The sequence below is a fragment of the Patagioenas fasciata genome, chromosome 7, assembly GCF_037038585.1.
Source record: "Patagioenas fasciata isolate bPatFas1 chromosome 7, bPatFas1.hap1, whole genome shotgun sequence".
Taxonomy (NCBI): domain Eukaryota; kingdom Metazoa; phylum Chordata; class Aves; order Columbiformes; family Columbidae; genus Patagioenas; species Patagioenas fasciata.
This window is the reverse complement of record NC_092526.1, coordinates 26,651,696-26,671,642: the sequence shown is the minus strand read 5'-3', so window position 1 is coordinate 26,671,642 and position 19,947 is coordinate 26,651,696. Positions and strand designations below refer to the sequence as shown.

General features: G+C 37.3%; 1 protein-coding gene across 1 annotated transcript in view; it reads right to left on the bottom strand.

Annotated features, from left to right (window-relative positions):
* Positions 1 to 142: 142 nt before the first annotated feature.
* The window catches only part of FAM171B (family with sequence similarity 171 member B), a 37,515-nt gene continuing 17,710 nt past the window's right edge, over positions 143 to 19,947 (bottom strand). The window contains 7 exon segments of the mRNA XM_065840396.2: positions 143 to 7,049; positions 7,320 to 7,443; positions 8,262 to 8,378; positions 12,233 to 12,400; positions 14,207 to 14,365; positions 14,661 to 14,753; positions 15,462 to 15,695. Coding sequence (XP_065696468.1) covers positions 5,714 to 7,049; positions 7,320 to 7,443; positions 8,262 to 8,378; positions 12,233 to 12,400; positions 14,207 to 14,365; positions 14,661 to 14,753; positions 15,462 to 15,695 — 2,231 coding nt within the window. The 3' untranslated portion in view covers positions 143 to 5,713.

Below are 19,947 nucleotides of genomic sequence, written 5' to 3'. Positions count from 1 at the left end.
ACATTCTTTTGTAATGGGAATTATGGTGATGACAAAAATACACATTTTTAGTGCTATTTAGCAAAAAAGTATGAAGTGAAAGAGGTATGTTCTTGAATAACGTATGACTTCAAAGCTGTTCAAATAAAAGTTAAGACACCGATGACTTTTTAAAACTTTTATTATATTGCATAAGCTATAACATTTTACAAATCTTACATTTTCAGCAACAGATAGACTGAGACTGTAGTAAATACAGAGATGAAAATACACCTCTGACAAAATATAAAAAGGTAGAAATACTTAAAACCAGGATGCTGAACATCAAGAAAGTTTTACATGAACAATATCCATACTAGAGTGTTTTTGAAAATGATTGCCCAGGTAATGAAGTGTTTGTTGAATATAAGGCTCCAGCGTGCAAGGTGGTGAGCACAGCGCAATCAGTTCACCTATGGTTCAGCATCTCAGAGCCGGGCTTTTGATGAACTCCATGCTCTAATAAGCACTAAAAAATTCTTGTTCCTTTCTACACAATAAGGGGTTGTAAAAATATTACTGTTTTAATATGGACTGAAGTGCAACAAGTGCTTGAAAGGAACTGAATCATTTAACTGGGGAATAAAGTACCAGTACATGGAGGGTGGGGGTAATATAGGAATGTTCAATAAATCTTAAACTGAATGAAAAAAAAAATCATTTGGTAAAATAATTTTCAAGCTGAGTGGTAATACTAAAAATAATGACATAGTTTTTCCCTGCCAGTCTTAAAATAAAAGTGAAGCCATTGTTTTTTGGTCATCAGAACACACTGAACACTGCTTTTAATAGAAAATGAAGCTCAGATGAAAGTCAATTAAACCACCTTTCATATAAATTCTTTAACATACATGTAGCTGTCTACTGTTAGAAGTGTGGCACAAATGAGTGCAAACTACTATGAAAGAATGCTCATTTTTAATCCGTAGGTATAGGACTGGGCTTTGCATAATTCCGCTGAAATTAAAAAAAAAAAAAAAATGAAAAAAGCAGAAACATGGGTTATATAAACAATACAGGTTAGGTGCCAAATTGAGATAAAAATTGGTTCTCGAAAATAAGAATTAAGTACCTATCTCTATATACTTTGTACTTCTACTGGCAAAGGATGTTAGCAGCTAAAAAAAAAGGATTTTTAACATTATAATAGTTTTTATATACAAACATATATTAATTTCGTTTTTGAAGTTAAAATCCCAGTCAGTTTCATACCTGTAAATCCAGTGATGTCAGGATGCTTACTCTTGACATATGAAGTTGAATGAGATCACGTAGGTGCATTTTTAAAAGATAATACTGTTCACATTGCTAAAGATATATTTTTTTTTTATTTCTCTTCAAACATAAAATGCAAAAAAAAAACCCCAAAAACAAAAGACAACAGGGTTTACAACAATTACCATCATAATCGACATGCAGGAGCCAGTATTCCAACATAAAAACCACTAGATCTGCCTTTTAAAATACTATAAAAGCTACATAATTGTAAGTATGAATTGAGGTTCTTTTGGCTAACAGAAAAAGAAACCCAAAACATAATGTGCTTTTCAGATAGTCAGGTGTCCCACTGATGAAATAAGTCTGATGAAAAAGAAAGGCACTTCAGCAGGCTTATTTACCTTTCAATTTTCCTAACACGCAGTACTAGACAACAGATACAGTGTACTGCCTTTTAATTTGTACAACATTAGATGGGTAATTAGACTGGTGCCCATTCATTTCATCCTCTTTGGTACAAATTCCTGCATAAAAACAAAGCAGACAACTAAACATCTTCATTCCTATATCCTGGATTACTTTTTGTGCATCATCTCTAGCTCTACATTGGTAAATAATGTCTCTAATTACCAAATTGATTGTGCTTTCAGGTTTGTAAGATAGAGTTGTTTTATTTTCTGACAGTACTGTAATTTTTTTTCCTGTTAATCAAATGGAATTTTCAGGTGATTCCTCCATTTTTTTTTTAAATTTCTATAATATGTGACATTTGATAGCAAACTGAGAATTACTGCCAATTAGCTTATTCTAGGTAACACATCCAGATTAATGTGCATTTAGCTGCAGACTATTTAGCCTCAATTTGTGATACATCAAAGTACTGATCCGAGCCAGCTGACTTACTCTGTAGAAACAAGCCTTGACTAACTCCATTAACCACCTTACCAAAACCAGGTAAGTCCTGGAACTGGTTATAACCTTCTGCAAGAAGAATCTCGACATCATGAAGTGCAACCACAGTGAGGAAACTCCCGGAGTTTATTAACTGCCTTTCACCTTAAATATGTGACAAACTTTGGTCCTGACTGTTCTGTACCTACCTAACACCTTTCATTTAAAAACTCTACGTATGTATACGCAGGTTTTTTGCAAAAGCTGATAGCTCAAGAGGCATCCTGTGAAGAACTGAGACCTAATTCTTGCAAATATTTGTATTCTTCAAAAAGAATTGATTCCACTGAAGCACAAATACCTAGCAGTTTGGAAACAAGCATCAGAAAGAAGCTATTAATATATCCTTTCCAATTTTGCCACTCATTTCCCTCTCCTGAGCAGGGGCTTAGTTAAGGGTGCTTCAGGCATGGCCTACTTCTTGTTCTCAAAGTTATCAACCTCCAGATTCAGAGAAGGTAAAACTGCTGAATTTCTCCCTGGTCTTTCCAAAAGCAGTGTGCCATGAATCCTTGCCACTTTTTGTATGGACCTAATTCTAGCACTAGCATTTGAGCACTCTGTTCGTGCTGCAATACTGAGCCAACATAAAAAAATAAATAATAAATTCAGTTATTCCTGTTAATTCATATGTTGCTATCATACATAGAAATATAGAAAAGCATTAGTTTGACCACAAATTTCATGATCACTTTTTTTCCACATGTTACACATCATGTATTGTTACCTCTGGAATTAAAATTCTTAGAACTCAGTATAGTCAAACTCCTTCTTTTGATGATCTAAAACCAAAAAGAATTCCAGCTGCTAATAAGTAACAAAGGTCTCCAGTGCATAAATTCCAACATACAGTTGAAAGATGAAGACTCAGATAATATATTCTGTAAATACTAAATATAAATATGAAGAATAATTCTAATAATTTTAGAGTTATATAGAGTCTTTAAAATTCCAAGATTAATGCTCATGGTAGGGCCAAGGAAAAATTCCCTGTCATTGTGTGGTTAGGGCCACCACCTCTTTCCATGTGGCATTTATCTTTGCAGATACAACTGCAGCAATAATTTCTCTCTACAGAATCTTTTGATCATATTCTGACACAGAAAACAAGATATGTATTTATTTTTAATATAAGACTCAACTCTAGAAAAGCCTTTTCAAGTGTTACCAGCAGCATAAGACATTATGCAAAAAATTCTAGCAAGTTACACACAGAAAAGTCGGCGGATGGGATCTCCAAAGCAAGCAAAGACAGCTGTTGCTTGACTGGCATGGAGAGAAGCAACAGCTAATGACAGCCTTGGAAAGGGTATCACCAGAACTGCAGCAAGCGCTCTCCAGAAAATCATTTAAATATTCCATTAAAAGAAATGCCCACACCCTTGTTTGGCAAGGGAGGAGCTACAATCTAGTAGAGATATCAATTCCATGTATGATGAAGTGCCTGTTTTTCAGAAAACCTTATCATATCTTTCCTACTACTACCAAGAAGCCCAGCAGCCAGAAACTCTTCCAAGAAGATCTGTTCTGTTCTGCCTTGCTTTGTTGGCTAGAAGCTGAAGTGCCCCATCGATGTACAGCCTTTAAAAGGGCCGTTTGGCACTACCGTATGTGCAGGGTAAAATTGTGACTAATCCAGATAGCCACAGGATCCTTTAGAATGATGGAACAGAATCAAACCCTGCCCTTTGCTCTTGATCAGCTGTCAGAGCTGACAAGAAGCTGCATGACATGAGTCTGTCTTTTGGCACTGTTACTTTGAAGTCTCAAAGTTATAACTGATCTTCTCAACATTTCTAATCTTTTTGCTTTGGTGCCCAGATACCTACCTGGATGCAGAGCAAGAACACTGGAGTGCAAAACTTCATTCCTTTGAACTCACATGAATAAAGTCATTTACAGGAGTGTGTATCACAATATCACAGAATGTTAGGGATATTTCCCTACTCCTGAATGTACTACAGGGCAGACAACCGAGTGCAACTCACCTCACAATTCAGATTTAGGCATTGTATGTTTGATCTTGGTATAGAATCTTAACCAAGCTCCAAAGAAAATATTTATAATGCTTTTTTAGGATGATTTATAATCAAACTGCCAAAGCCAAAATGCTGGAACTTATTTCACCAGGAAAACAGCTTCAAAGCCACAGAAAGACATTGGATATACTATATGAAGCACATTAAGGGAGGCATCTACTTTTCTGTTAGCCAAAGTTGAAGCAATCACTTTGCTGAGATAAACATTAAAAATAAAGAATATTCTGATGGCCTTTTCCTTCCTCTATACATATCTTAGTTACATTTCATGCATTCATGACTCTTGGTAAATTTAACTCTGAGTCGTAAGAAGTATATATATTGCATTACAGACCAAATTTTGCAATTTGCTCTCATGTTCATAAAAACCCCCAACTTTTAAAGCCTGTTTAACCCCTCTGCAATGCACAACCTAGACAAAAGTAGCTCAGGCTGGCAAAATGTAGGCACATAAACCTCCGACGATCTTCCATTTTTTTTAAACACAAAATAAAAAGCAACCATGCCAAACTTTCTTGTTAAGAAAAATTGTTTCAAAGGCATAATTTGTCTAAACTTGTGTATTTTGATTATGGGTCAAACTCTAACTTACAAACCTGCAGGGATTCAAGAGTATGTTGTGCAGCTCAGCTTGCCCAACAACATGCAGAACGGAAGATCTTAAATGACAACGAAGCCGAGACAAGACACTGGGATCAGGAGTAGCAGCAGCTTTGAGTGCTACCAGAACCAGACCTTTTCTGCTGGATGTGGACACTTCATAGCAGACACCAATCTTCAATGTCCACAGCTTGTAACAAAGCAGATGGGCAACATCTGAAGACAGTGGGGACAATGAACTGCACTGGCCACAGAGCTTGGACAATTCCCCCTTCTGCCACTACTGCATGGAACGGCAACCATTTGCACAGGGATGGGCACACAGGGAGGGCAGCAACGCTATGGAGCTCAGCTGGTAAATCCAACAGAGCTCGTCTGCTGGTGTCGTGGGACTAACAGATGAAACATTTTACATTATACAAAGAAGTAGGAACAGATCGCTAGAAAAGTTCACATATAAAATACTGTACAGATGGTCACATTTATGAGGAATAAGGCTGAGGAATGGCTTTAACTAGTCCGCCAACACAACAGCAACAAGTACGAAAAAATTAAAAGGTGTGCCTACATTTCTTCACCGTGCATTCCCAGAGGTGTGTCCAAGAATGACAGGCTAATTAAAATGTGGGCCTTCCCTACACTGCCAGCAAAATTAGGAACTGGAAAAATCTTAATAGTAGCATTTCCCTGTTTTCAATTCACATTGAATATCAGTTGCCCAATTGAAGTTCAGTAACTCAACCAGTATATTAAAAAAAAAATAAAAGTAACTTTGCTCATTACTGGAAAACAACATTTCCCTTGTAAACCCAACACTGCAGAATTACAGAAGAAGCCAAGAGGTCAATAACCAGCAAGGAGAGCAACACCACAAAGCACATTGTGTTTTAGTTTATAGGAACAAGTGGCCGCTCCTCTCTTTTCTTCCAGATATTGGTTTTGCTATCTCTTTTCGTAATAGATGGTCTGTCCCTTTTTTTAGCAGAAGGGATACCAGATTCATGACTTACTGATACAGTTTTTCTTCTTAGACCTTCTTCATCATGCTGGTCCATGACTGGCCCGTTCCCCCCATCCAGAATGTGCCTCACAGCGTGGTCCTCTGGAGTGCAAACAGTGGTCCCACTTTCACTGCTACTCAGATCCAGATCTTCCAGGTCAAGGATCTTGGAATGCGGCATGTTTTTAATGAAAGTTTTCTCTCTCTCCAGTTTCCTACTAGGATGATGCTCATTCATGTCCACACCAGAGTCCAGACTGGTATCATTACTCTCTGTTTTTCTGCCCTTTTTCAGATCTATGAAAGAATGCCTCACTTGAGCGATTGGCTTTCCATCCAGTGACACAAACCATGCTCGAGGGTGTGGAGATGGTTTTCCTTTAGAGAGTTCCAATAGTGTTTGTTCTGAAATACCTTGGAGTTCAGAAGAAAATGGAGTCATTACAACAGCTTCATTCAATGTCCCAGGAACAGAGACAGACTCCAGTAAGCTGTTAGTGTACCGGCCCCAGTTTGACGTTTGGGAAGGTAAGCCCTCTTGTGTATCCAATGCACTGTTTTCATCTCTGCCGGTGGAAGGCTGTGGATGAGAGTGCACTGGCATTTTCGGTAATGTTTGCATGTAACTCTCGCGATTCATGGGTTCCACCATGGGGCTATACACTAACTGCCCTTTTCTTGGCAAAGTTGCTGATTTAGCAGGATGCAATTGTTCTGGGGAGTGGAAAAGGTCAGAGGTTTGAAGAATAGCAATGGGTTGATTGTAAACATGCATTAGATGTTCTGGGATATGGGAAAGCCCATACATCTCCTCTTTCAGTGAAAGGTATCTGTTTGGGTCTTGAATGTCCCTAGGAGCCTGGGAAATAGCACTGCTACTATGCTTCGGCTGCTGTAAATGCCTAAGTCCAGCATTAGGCTCCAATGAATGGCCTGAATTTCTTGCCTGACCAGTCTGACAGGGTGCCTGATAAGAAGCATTCTCTGTGTAGATTTTAAAGTTGTCTCGTGATTTTTCGTCTTCTGTGTCTATGGACATCCTTCTTTGAGGGCTGTATGAAGAAATCTTCGGTGTATATAACTGTGACTTATCCTCCAACTTTAAAGAGCCTTTGACAGCATTGATGTGATTTATGTGAGTTGTTGATGTTGTCTGGTCTTTTTTTATGATCTCCAGCTTAGTTGTATTTTTTTCCTTCTTTTGTGCCTGACCACATTTATCCCTATGCAAAAGAGATGCAAGATGACTGTACAGCATATTAGGAAATCACTAGACTGTTGTCTACCAAAGCTGAATATTAGATTTTGGTAAAGAAGTTACACTGTACATCACAAACTTAAAATAAAGTTCTGTAATAACTGTAATTTTTGAAGAAATATTAGGCTACATATTATAGTTTACCTAAGGAAACAAGTCTCAACTTCAAAAGACTATTTTATCAACCTTACATTCCAGTCATGCTGAGCTTCTTATAGCCTCTCTTTTTGCTTACCTGCAATAACAAAGAAGAACAGCAAAAAATCCAATGATAATGACAACAGTAGCTCCCAGTATGGCCGTAAGGAACACTGTGTGATAGGCTGTTATGTCCTTGGAAACCGCACTAATAATGGATTCTAGATTGTCAAACAAAACCAGGCAAGTATTAGTTCTCAAAAACATAAAATTCCCCTTGATATGCAGAGCTGTAGCTAATGAATTAAACTGTAGTTTTCCAATGATTTTGTGTTCCTATGGCACTATGTTCATCCTTCCCTTTTCACCTTGCTATCTCAGCAAGCTAGTAAACATACAAACAGAGGTTACAATATAACGGATCTTCAAAGGATCATCTCAAGTATTAACACCTTATCATGACATCTACTCAATTTCAGTCAAATTACCTTTGTATTAGTTGTCCAAACTGTCTTAGAAACATGGTCTACGTTTTCTATTTAGTGCTTCTGTTGGAAAGTACTGGTTTTAAATTTTGACATTATATTTCTCCAGTAAGAATCCCTTCATATGAATTTCCAAAAAATGCAACAAGTCTACATAAACCAGAATCCACTGGGATGGTTCTACCCAAGTCTGATTTTCTTGTTTTATTTCCTCCTGTCATATATGATCCTCAATACTAAGAGATACAGCCCTACTGATTTTTAGATTCCCAAGTCACAGCTCCCTTGCAGGCTTCTTCCAAAAGATGGCGACAGAATAAACATGTAAGTTCAAATAAGTACAGTCTAGACTTTGCCCCCTACAACATTTGAAGTTCTAGGAAATGGTTACATGCACAAAGACACACTAGCAGGATTCAAACAAAAGTTATCCAACTGTTGAAACGGCATGTTGTTTTTTCCTTTCTGTTGTAAATAAAGCAATCAAGGTGACAGCCTTATGATACCTTGTAAGTTGGGTTACTCAGTAATTTCTTTGCCAGTTGTTGCAGTACCTTTTGTTCCAGGCAGTGGAGCTGCTATCCAGTAGCCCAAGTGTTGAGCAGTGTATATCCAAACTAACTGACCATCTGCTTCCTTCACCATCCCCAGCCCACGGCTTACCCAAGCACCTGAAAAGAAAAAAAAAAAAAGGTAAAATATTATAAATGCCATGCAGGATTCTTCTATACCTCAAACCATTAGCAATTACGCTATTATCAAAAATACACAAGAAAACCTGAAACTTCTGACCTACATGCTATTCATTACACAGCTTTAGCTAAACACACAAACCTTCTCTCTTGACAATTTCATTGTAAATATCCCAGTGTGGACACTTAATTTGAAACTAAGCATCAACATTACTTAACATAATTAATTTAATATAATTCATTTTCTATTAACAAATGTCTTTTATAGATATGCACACAAATCATTTGAAAAAATCAGATTATAGGAGCTTAAACATATATGAAGGCCACTACTAAAAAAAAAAAAAAAAATCAAGGAGCAGGTAATTTAAGCATATGAATACAAGATTAACATTAGCATTTTAATATAATAAACTACAATAGGATAAACAATGTTTGTCTTGAGTGTTTCTGTCCTGCTCCCTGCCCCAAGGCAGTAACAGTTCAATTAGCCTAAGGAAGGTCTATCATTAGGACACAGATCCCATACCATCTGTTTGGCAATGCAAAGGACAGGTATCATGTTATGCCAGCTTCTACAAATAATAAAATCATGCAGTAGAAGGGACAGAATTGTACTGAAAGCACTTGACCACATTTCTTGTGGGCCACCTGTGAAATTCTCAAGACAGAAAACAACCTCATAAATAACCTTACATTTTCAAACACCAAATATTGAGAAGAAGGGAGAACGACTAGTTTTTTTAGAACAACAATAACCACAGCATGCAAACAGCATAATTCACGTAAGCCCTGTAAGTTTCATTTTCCTCCAGGACCCTTCTTTCAGCAAAGCAAAAAGAAGTATCTACCAGACAGGAGATGAAGATGAGAACTGACAACATGCCACGTATGCACGCACACAGACACACACAATATCATTCAGCAGTAAAACTTGCAGCCTCTCCTGGTGCTTGTGTGGGCTGGCAGAGGGAACAGCAGCAGGTTCTCAGGTACCTGGAAAACCCCTTGGCCAGACTCAGGAGCAACACCAGCCAGAAAGGTCTTCCACCCCGAACTCTCATGCGGAGGCAACAACAACAGATCCTCAAATTCTCTGTCCCATCAACTCTAAGGCAAGATGTCACTATACTCCAAATCTATTGTTTTACAAGTACAGAGGGTGGGCTGCTTACAGGCAGATTAAAAAAACAACCAAACAAAACCCCATAAACCAACACATACAAAAGGCAAAAAAATGTCTAGGTCTCTAAAAGTTCTGTCTTGACTGACTAAATCTATAAGAAGCTGCACAATCTTTGCTGTCCTCTTCTGCAAATCATATCTTCCTCCAATATACTCCACAGAAAACATAATGTATTAAGAGAAACATTAAAATTTGATTTATGAGTAAGCATATATTCACTATGATTTACTGGCAAACAGAGGGATATTGTTCCCAATTAAGTGTTGCAATGCAAGCCTTCTTTTTTAAATTCTGTTCAATCCCACATAATACTTTTGGTACTAATGAGGCAAAATATTTAGTAGAAAGGAAACCACATTCAATATACATCAACAAATTCTGTATTTACAGCAGCTGGAATATAGTTTCAAAAGCTCATTTTCCTGGAACAATCTCAGTACTATGACACTTTGAGTAACCCCAGGGAATGCTGCACGAGCAGACATGCAAAAGCAGTTTCTGTTTTTTCTATCTGGCGCATGCGGATCAGTCTACAGAACATCAAACACAGACCTGTTCCTTTACCCCTAACAATACTGACATGGAAGCCCTGATTACCATTATGACATATTACCCAAGGACTTCAGAGTCTATAAGTGCGTGTCAACATCTTGCTGGGGACATTCCACATGCAACATCCCGGATGTCAGAGCCTCATCACTCAGTGCAGTGACAGCTCTTCATCTGAGTGGGGGCTACTGCTCCTCATGGATGCTCTCAAATGCTTGCTGGAGAGCTGAGGTGGTCAGCTGTCCTCAGTCACCTGAACCTTGACAAAGGAATGCCTTGATATTACCCAGTTACCTTCAAAAGTAGTTTGCACATGTCAGATCAAAGGTAAAAGAAACATATTTAAGGATAAATATTCAGAACAGTGAATACTGCTGCAAATTTTCACTGTAGAGAAGAGATAAGGAAGTGGAAGAGAAAGTGGAAGTTTGAGTTATGCCCGAAATGTCCCTCCTTGTCCAGAGCCCTCCTTGTCCCCTCCTCAGCAAGCAGCAGTGAACGCTCCATGTGAACACCACAACTCAGTGAGCACCCATCACAAACAATTTACCTTCACAGAACCTTCAGAGTCCAAGAGGAAAACCACTGCTGTTTTAATTGTTTTTATTGGGTCAGCATGCCACATTCCTGCTCTTGCTCTATCCCCAAGGCCAACACACCTAAGTAGGCACGCTGAGTAGGTCCCTCAACACCCACACACACCTTACCCTGGTTTATACTCTAACCTGACCCTGTGCCAAGCTGCTCTAGCTCTGTCAACTTTTATTTTTAATAATGTTGTTGACCTAGCTTTCTATTTAGTGAGTTTAAACAGTTCAGTTTTAACTTTCCATTTAGCTATAGCTTTATTCAGCATGACTGTAGATAAGGGTAGCAGCAAACAGTCATTGAAGCTTATAGAACATTTTAAAAATAAGTATCAAGGCCTAATTTTGTTCTGAAACTGTTTGCTATATTTTCAGGGAATCCTGTTTAATTTAATTGTATTATTTTGATGAGCAGAGGAGCTGGCAAAAGTGGCTGTGGCAGTAAGGATTTAAAACGCGCGCTATTTGATTGTGTCAGACTAACCCCGCTTTCTTGATGAAGAATATCTCTTATCACCAGTTAGTCCTCTGAAGCCTAGGTGTATAAATGGACTTAATCTTTTATGTCAAAATGATTTTATTCTCTCCCCAAGAGACAACCTAGCCAATTTTTATTAGCATGTTCTTAATTCAAATTAACGTTCTTTGGTTGTTCTTCATTACAATGATGAGTTTATTTCTTGAACATGTAAACAAAACTTTGTTAGAGTTTATGTTTTCTCCGGTACTTTCAACAGCTGAATAACAGCTTTTTGCCTTAATAAGGAGTAAGACACTTACCTCTTCACTTGCATATTTCAAGATGAAGCATGATGGCAAGTATAATGTACAATGTAAGGCAATCAGGACACTAATGCACACACACCTTATACAGGACATTCAAATGGGATAAGTGTATGTAGCTCTTTACTCACTGTTGACTAAAATTAGACATGAAGGGATGACAAAAGGTTTAGAATGTCTAATCCCCAGCCTCTTCTTCCCATGCATACTGTAAGAACTGTGTTGTTCCATTTGGTAACTCTTATTTGCCCCTTATTTCACTTTCTCAATTGTTTTTGTTAAGTAATATCTATTCCAGTTTTACTATCAAAGGATCTTTAGAGCTATATGCTACGAAACAGAGCATCAAATCTTTACATCTGATTTGTTTTCTTTTAAGAAGGCATTCACAAAAATACCAGGCTTAAAATTTAACATCACTCAAAATGTGTGTTCCCTGAATCCTCAGCCTCCCAAGAAAATAAAAATCCATTACATTAAACATTTGTTCAATAGGAAGACTAATGAATTTTACCAAAGCTTTTTGAAGTAATGAAAGCAGGGAAAATCCTTTGAACAATTCAGGCTAGTCAATCAAAAAACAATACAGAATCCCTAATAAAATTGGTGACTGTTTACCACCACGTCACATATCTTAGTGCCATCACTGTTCCATGATAAAGTGTCATGTGCCCAAAACTATATGCATGTGTTATAATGCAGAATAACAAATAACTTAGCCCACTTACCAGTTTTCATATCAAATGTCCATGCAGGTATAGCATCTCCTGATTTTACAGTACTTGTGGGAAGAGGAAGTGTGATCTGAATGGGACCATTGACTTTCAGTTCTTTCCCAGCCAAAAGAATGTTTACGCATATTGCAGCAAGAGGAGCTAATTCCATGCTTTTGAAACCTGAATGTGAGAAATAGCTCATCGGTAATTTTCCATTCATAATGTATTTTAAAAAATATTTAAAATTAAGACTCTATCCTCTTTATAAACAAAGGCAAGCCCTTATGCACATCCAGCTACAGTCAGCTATCCCCAAATTGGTCAAATAAAAATCAACATTTCTGCTCTTCTGGCCTTTCAAAATTTTATTATTAAAATAAACCCAGTCATTTCTACACCAAATCTGTAAAAGAGAAACAGACTTTTGACATATATAGGTTCAATGCTGACTGTAGAACCAATGATTAGGCAAAACTTGGCCTGAGGGTGCGCGAAGAAGAGATTACAAAATAGATAACCTATGTGAAATATAAATAAGATTTTTTATATAATTGCAATATACACAGCACTGAATCAAATGGAAGACATGCAAACATATGACTGCTGCCTTTCTCTATAGTTAAACAGTCCTCTTAAACTTTCCTGTAAGGATTTCTAATTTAGCAGTTACAATTAACAGAAGAGTTAATCTTGAGGCTTGTCAAAGCACTCAGAGGAAACATTGCATATACAGAGCTTTACAATGCAGCCTGAAAGTTTGTTTCCTTTGTTTTTCTTACACTAATTTGGAAATATTTCAGAATGCACAATATGACAGGATGGTGGAAGAAGCTGAAACAGAATTAGTAAGTTCCAGAATAACATTAAATCTATGCAAGCTGTTAGAAGCTGGTTGTGAGAAAGCTCCTGATGCATCAGATATCAATTAGTTTCCACCTGCCCTAAAAGGAAGCCTATTCCTTCAGGAATATATGAATAATTTAACACACATGTCAGACAGATTGAAAGGAAAACTCAAAGGGGAGAAACCACTGCTTATTCTCTTATGCTTTACATTTAAGGAGGTGAAATATAGGTAAGAAAGGTTCACAATATGTAAGTCAAGATATAAATGTATATGATTTTAATTCAATTAAAGAAGAAAGCATGACAAATTCAAACAAGCCACACAGAGGCCTCCTTATGTGCTGCAATGAATTTAAGAGCCTCATGGCTTCAGGTCCACTGGGAACAGAAAGAAAAGAACAAAAGAAAGATGGAACTGCACAATCTACCAGAGATTACTGTATTTATGCAAATTAAAGAAGTATCTGATAGAATGACAAATACGAAAAGATCCAAGTGCATATAAGAAGTTATAATGACTCATGAAACAACTTACTGCTTCTCCAGTGAAACAGATGCACAAAAATATTATTGCAATTGTGCTCTCTATACACAGTGACTACTTGGTGTCAAACAGGCTTCTGCAGATTAACTGTCTGTGAGCCAAATTAGAGCTTCTATTCAGTCTTCATGCTCAGCACAAAGCTCCCAGAGCCAGACGTTCTAGTGACAATGCAGAAACCCCACAGCCAAAGGCAACCGCTGCAGTTTCACTGATATCTTTAGGTTCACCTAGTTTACGCTCTAGCCATAACCCTATTTTTAAGGTGTTTACTAAACCAGTTCCACAGTCTCATGAAACCCTGAACACATAAATACATACACATATAAAAAGCACACTCTGAAGGAGTATTTCAGTGTATAAGATATATGTTATGTTCTCATACCACACAGAAGCGAATGAAGAGTAATATCAGTTATTTACCTGTTGTGTTTGTAGCTTACTCCTATGGAACAAAGCTTTGAGATTTCATGCCATGAAAGCAGGTTAAGGCCCTTTTAATTGAAGCGTATATTTTTGTGAATCACTGTGCACTCGTATGCATTATAATTTGAAGATTTCTTCTTCTAAAAAAACTCTTAAACAACATGGTTACATACCTGATTTATTTAGAAGAATTCCTGTTGTATAGAGAAAGCTGTCCTCTTTTAAAAATTGCTCTGGTGCTGTCAGATAGGCTGTAACATTTGTAATATGGTGATTTGTTGGAAGCTTCATTAAAAATTTTGGAAACTGAACACTTGGTTGAGATTTGGCATCTGTAAAAAATAATACTCTGTCTTAGCAATGGTGAAACACACAAACAGTGGTTTTATTACTGCTCAGAAATCCATTCAACATAACAACTTATTTTCACCCATTTTCTCCATGGTTTGTGTATTTCTAGTCTAGCACTTGTCACAGCCACACGTACAGCTACACAATTAACTGAAAATCTGGCTTTGAGTAGATAGGTATTATATGAGAATATTAACATGCTTAATTTTTTTTTGGTATGTGCACAGATGGTTATCACAAAGCGTTTAGATTGTAGACTGCATACACTGAACTTACCAGACAGTTTTCCAGTAATTAAGACAATATCTTCAAACAGACGCAGATTTGCTTGCCTTTGTGGGAATAACGAAAGTGTCACAGAGGAGTATACTGTGGAAAGTGATAATATCTGTTACACTGTGCAACCCCAAAAAAATCCTGTAAGATCTCAGAATATGAAGGAACAGTGAACAGCGCATTTGAAAAAAAAGAGCATTTATGAAGACTGGATAAATAAATAACTCCTGTTGTACAGAGCAGGGATTTTAGTCGACAGGCAGGAAGACCTCTGTTGTATGTTCGCTACTGTCTTATGCCTTCTGTGGATAAACAAGTGGCTAAAATGCTTAAAAGTTCATCTCTTTAAAAAAAAATATATATCACTTTTCTAAGATCATGCAAGAATTAAACAGGAAAACTCACGAGGAAACACTGCTGAAAAGAAGCTCTAATACCTGTTACACAGGACTCAGAGCATTGGCGCTCCAGGAATCAGTGAAGACAACATGATTTTTGTCAAAACACATTACCAGCTCTTTGCTAAGCTTAGGTAAGCAATTTCTCAGAATACACTCACGGGTATCGCAATCTAATCTACTTAGAGTTAAAAAGGGCTTTTTTCTGTTCTACAACAATAGTTATTTTGACAAGTCTGACAGATTATTCACCCTTACATCTGCACTGACAGGCACTGCCTCCCTTGCCGGACTTCGTTCGGGCATTGTCAGTTGACAGTAACTATCCAGACTGCTGAGGAAGAGAGAAATTTAATCAGCGACAAATACAGTTTAATAATAGGACTGTAAGATGCTTACGTACTTGGCATTCTCGCAGTCTTCCAAGGCAAAGGTGTTAACATGTAGCCATCCTTGTACGATACGATAGTTAAACTTAACCCTAATTTGTAGGGAACTTTTATTAATACTGCTCCATTGTTTCCAGTAAGAGTAGAATTTGTCTTCGTGTAGTTAACAAACACTTCTACAACTGCTTGTCGCAGGTACTGATGACTGATGATGTCATTCACTTGAACTTTTAGCGTAAAAACAGATCCTATTAACAGAAAGAAAAAAACAGGAGGTCATAATACATCATAACTAAGGACCATAACTTAAATTTGTAAGGAAGTCCTAGAGTTTAGGCCTTAGCTTTTCATCCACTATATGGTGGATCTCTGTCTCAACGGAGGATAAGCTCTGGCCAAAGGGAGGGATAATCATACAATTATATACCATGGATAAAAAGGAAGAAAACACCCGTGAGATGGTGCACAAAGATGCCAAAAAGCGTTTAGAAAACTCAGCAAATATAACACCTAACCAGGTAAAACAAACAAACAAATCCCAAACAAAAAAAGCAACCAAAACAAAATTACAAAGCAATTCTTCCCCTGTTGTTTAAGCTTGAACAATGCATCTGTGACAACACAAGACCCAATGTGCCTTGCAAGTGCTCTGCGGTATCGCACCAATATCACAGCTGGTCTTGTTATCCAGTGTAACCCCTGGATTGGGTCACACAGTTAAGGATGGACCTTGAGTTTCTAAAAACAGAGTACCTCATGTCTACAGACTGTGGGATAACACCCTTATGTGTAAAATTATTATAAAGTAACCAAATGCATCCAGACACTTGGACTGTTTTAACCATCTCCCACCAGACTTATATTTCTGGTCTAGTTTTCACCTTTCTGTATTGCGACTTCTATATAATATCTGTCTACTGCTAATTAGAGGATCTGAGTGTCTTGAAGAGATCATATTACAGTGATGAGTGGTATGTTGAAAATAGCAGACCTGCTTGAACAACAGTCTCAAGATGCTCCGAATTACATTTAATTTCTCTCTCATCTTGACTGTAAATAAAGTATTAGGGAGCCTTTTCATAGACAGGAGGTACATGGAAATGGGCAGAAAACCATGTTATTTCCCGTGTGAAACTAAGTTATTATCATAAATTAAAATACCTATATACCACTGTTAAAAATATTTCAAATAACATCGGTTTTCCAGTATTTTGATTACAGACGTACTACTATTCAACACCATTGCATTACTTTATACCCAAATATTTTCAGATACTTCAGTTATGAATACGCATTTCTATTTAGGTCAAATGTCAGGCTAAGTTTGTTTGAAATTTCTCTACATAAAATCGTAGTTCAATTTCTTTATGTTATCTCGTCTAGAATTGAGATTGACATTGCACCAAGAGATTACTACCATTGACCTTGATTTAAATGAAATGGTCTGGAAAAGCCAAGTGCAATCCATCAAAAAAAAAAAAAAATAAAAGTACATATCCAAATTAGACCTCTCTGAAATAAGTATTTATTTAGATCTATTGTATGCATGGAGCATACCATATATTAAAGCAAAAAATAACCCACACACAACAAGCGCTACATTAATTTATTACTACTTATTGCACACACAGCAGAGCTTAGCAGCTGTGCCAGTTTGATTCTCTATCGTGTTATAGAAAAGTCTACATCTACTTTTCCAAATTATTATGTACTTTCAAAGAAAAAAATATCCCAGTGGTACCTGAACATATTTTGATGGAATTAAACTGAAAATGCACAATAACCTTAGAACAATGTCATCTTTTTTTTTCCTTATGCATGATATTTCAAGAATAAAAATGCTTTTAAATTGCTGTTCCTAGAGAATTTTTAAATCATGTAATGATTAAAAAAAAAAAAAAGTCATGTAAGCAAATTACGGCTGCTAAACAGATCTTTTCCAAGGACTGATCCAGCTACACATGTACTAGTGTGATTCCAGTGGTTTCCAAAACTTGGAATACAGGCCATTTGCCCTTGGCCAATGACAATTTAAAAAGCTACTAAACAGGGAAACAGACTGTGTACAATATTCTGACTCTGTAATCGCTTGGCTGCCAGGAGTATCTCATGAAATGGTATTAAAAAGTAAGAAATTCAGCAGTACAAAATTCAAGCCCATGCCAGTAGGAACCAGTACCAGAAATGCTTTGTATAAACTAGTATTTTAACAGCTGGAGTCAAGTCAGGAGAAAAAGAGTCTATTATTAACAGCTGAAAGAAGTTGTAAAAAAAAATTAAAACCTAGAATGTACTCAGAAAGACAGTTTCTTTCAATCATTTCACACTTTTAATGTGTAATTTTCCACTTCCTGCTAACAAAAAGCCTAATGAAAACACAGGGGTGGCAGAATCGCTACAGTCCTCCTGGTAGTAAATTCAAAGGCTATTTTTTTCAAAAATATTTCTTCCTCTCATCTCCCTTAGTCTCAGCCATATTAAAACCCACTGTTTTAGAGGCCTTTGGCTAAAAAAAAAAAAAACAAAAAACAACCTGCATAAATGTAGAAAGCTATACTATTTTCGCCCTCATAATGAACTGAGAAATATCATGGTCTGCTTTAGCCACGCTCAACTTTCATTAGTTCTTTCTCCTACGGGTTCAGAAATTGCCATAGCATTTTTCAGAACTGATACTCTGTCTGAGGCGGTGATGAGAAGATGCAGAAGCGCAGCTGTAGATGCAGACTGCAGTCCCGGGGGGGTTACTGACACAAAGGTCTCCCATGTGAAAACAGACACAGCCTTGTGCAACACCAGCTCCGAAAGAGTAATTACCTGCGTATCACGGCTGTATGTGAGCAGCGGTTACTTACGTGGAAAACACTCACTCCACACCAGCTCTTATTAAGACAAAGATTAAAGGAGACTTGATCCCCAGCTCTCTTTGCTTCTGCCCTTACCAGACAAGAGTCTTCCTGACAAAGGAAAGCATGCCAAGCGGCTGGGAGTTCTTCCCTCCCTGCAAATCATATACACAAGCAAATGATTAAAATTTTCTACTATCAACAAGAATATGCTTTGCCAACAAGTCACTTGAAGCTTCTGTGCAATCTTTCAATTTCTTGACAGTAACAGGGCAGAAGACAATATTATGCCTCAGAATCTAAATGCTAGTGAAATGACAACATGTACAAAATCCCAGTTAAAAAAGCCAGAACTCAACAGTAGCAACAATTTTCCTCCCCCACAGCCACATTCCACTACTGTTTTGTGTAAAGTGGAACGTACCAGAGCATCCTATAGCAGTCCTGAGTTATTAACAATGTCCTATTGATGCTCATGAAATCTAATTTGTAAAGAAAATCCTGCTTCTTAATTTTTGTTGTTACAAACATCTTAAAGCACAACTCCTTAAGGACACTTTTAAGTCTCAAATATGATTGAGACTCTGGTAGGGTTTTTTTTAATCACAATAAAATGTACAGAAAAACATTTCAGATGCAAAAAATGAACTGTTGGTAAACTGTTTAACAAAACCAAAGCTGATAAATTAAATAATAGATGAAATTTGTGGTTTTCTTCTCATCACTTATACTTGCTAAGCACAAGTGGGTCAGCTGTATCGCAATATTAAATAGATTTGACAGAACTCCTGCAATTAGAAGAACGAACTCAGTCTTAGCTAATTTGATTTGTGCTGCCTCAGAGGAAGGGAGATTTGTCTCGTGGCGGGTCCGCTGGAAATGCCAGCTTCTACGACATTTAAACATTTGCTGATAAATGTTCAGACAAATGCAGCAGTTACTGAGACAAAGGGAAACAAGGCCTGCTACCACATTTAGCTACTTCAGAAATGTCACAACAGTAAAATAACATTTCATTTCTTCCAGCAACAACATCTAATGTCTGCAATTTAGCTTCACATCACAGTCCTAACTCAGAAATCATACCACAGAATTAAGCCAAAGGACTGCTCAGAATTGCAAGCCAGGTACAAAACATAACAGTGCAAAAAAAATCTCTATTTATAATACCCCTGTGTAATTTGCTCTTAATTCTTTACATGCAGATAATCATGTCATCTGGTTTCCATATTTATCTGAGATTTAATTAACATGGTCAAGGCCAGAGACCTTACAGGCACCAGTATGTTCCAAACTACACATATTATTAACTGTGATATACAGCAGCAAACACACACACGCAGGGCACTGCCTGGGAAATATTCCTACACATTCTGCAACTCAGTCCTAAGTCCCTTCTTCTATTCTTCATGAAAGTCCTGTGGCAAAAGAGATTCTACACCTCGAAGGAGGCAGCTACTCTTCTCAAGCACACAGACAGCTACTCAATTAAGCAATTGTCTTATGGAGTGGAGGGAACAGTAACTACAATTAAATTATTCATTAGTTCCTTCCTTAGGAGGAGACTTTTCTTGTGGTTGCCTAGAGAATGTTCAAACTCATGCCAGAAAAGGCACACGCTTACACATGTTTCATGGAAACTGCCTACACTGTG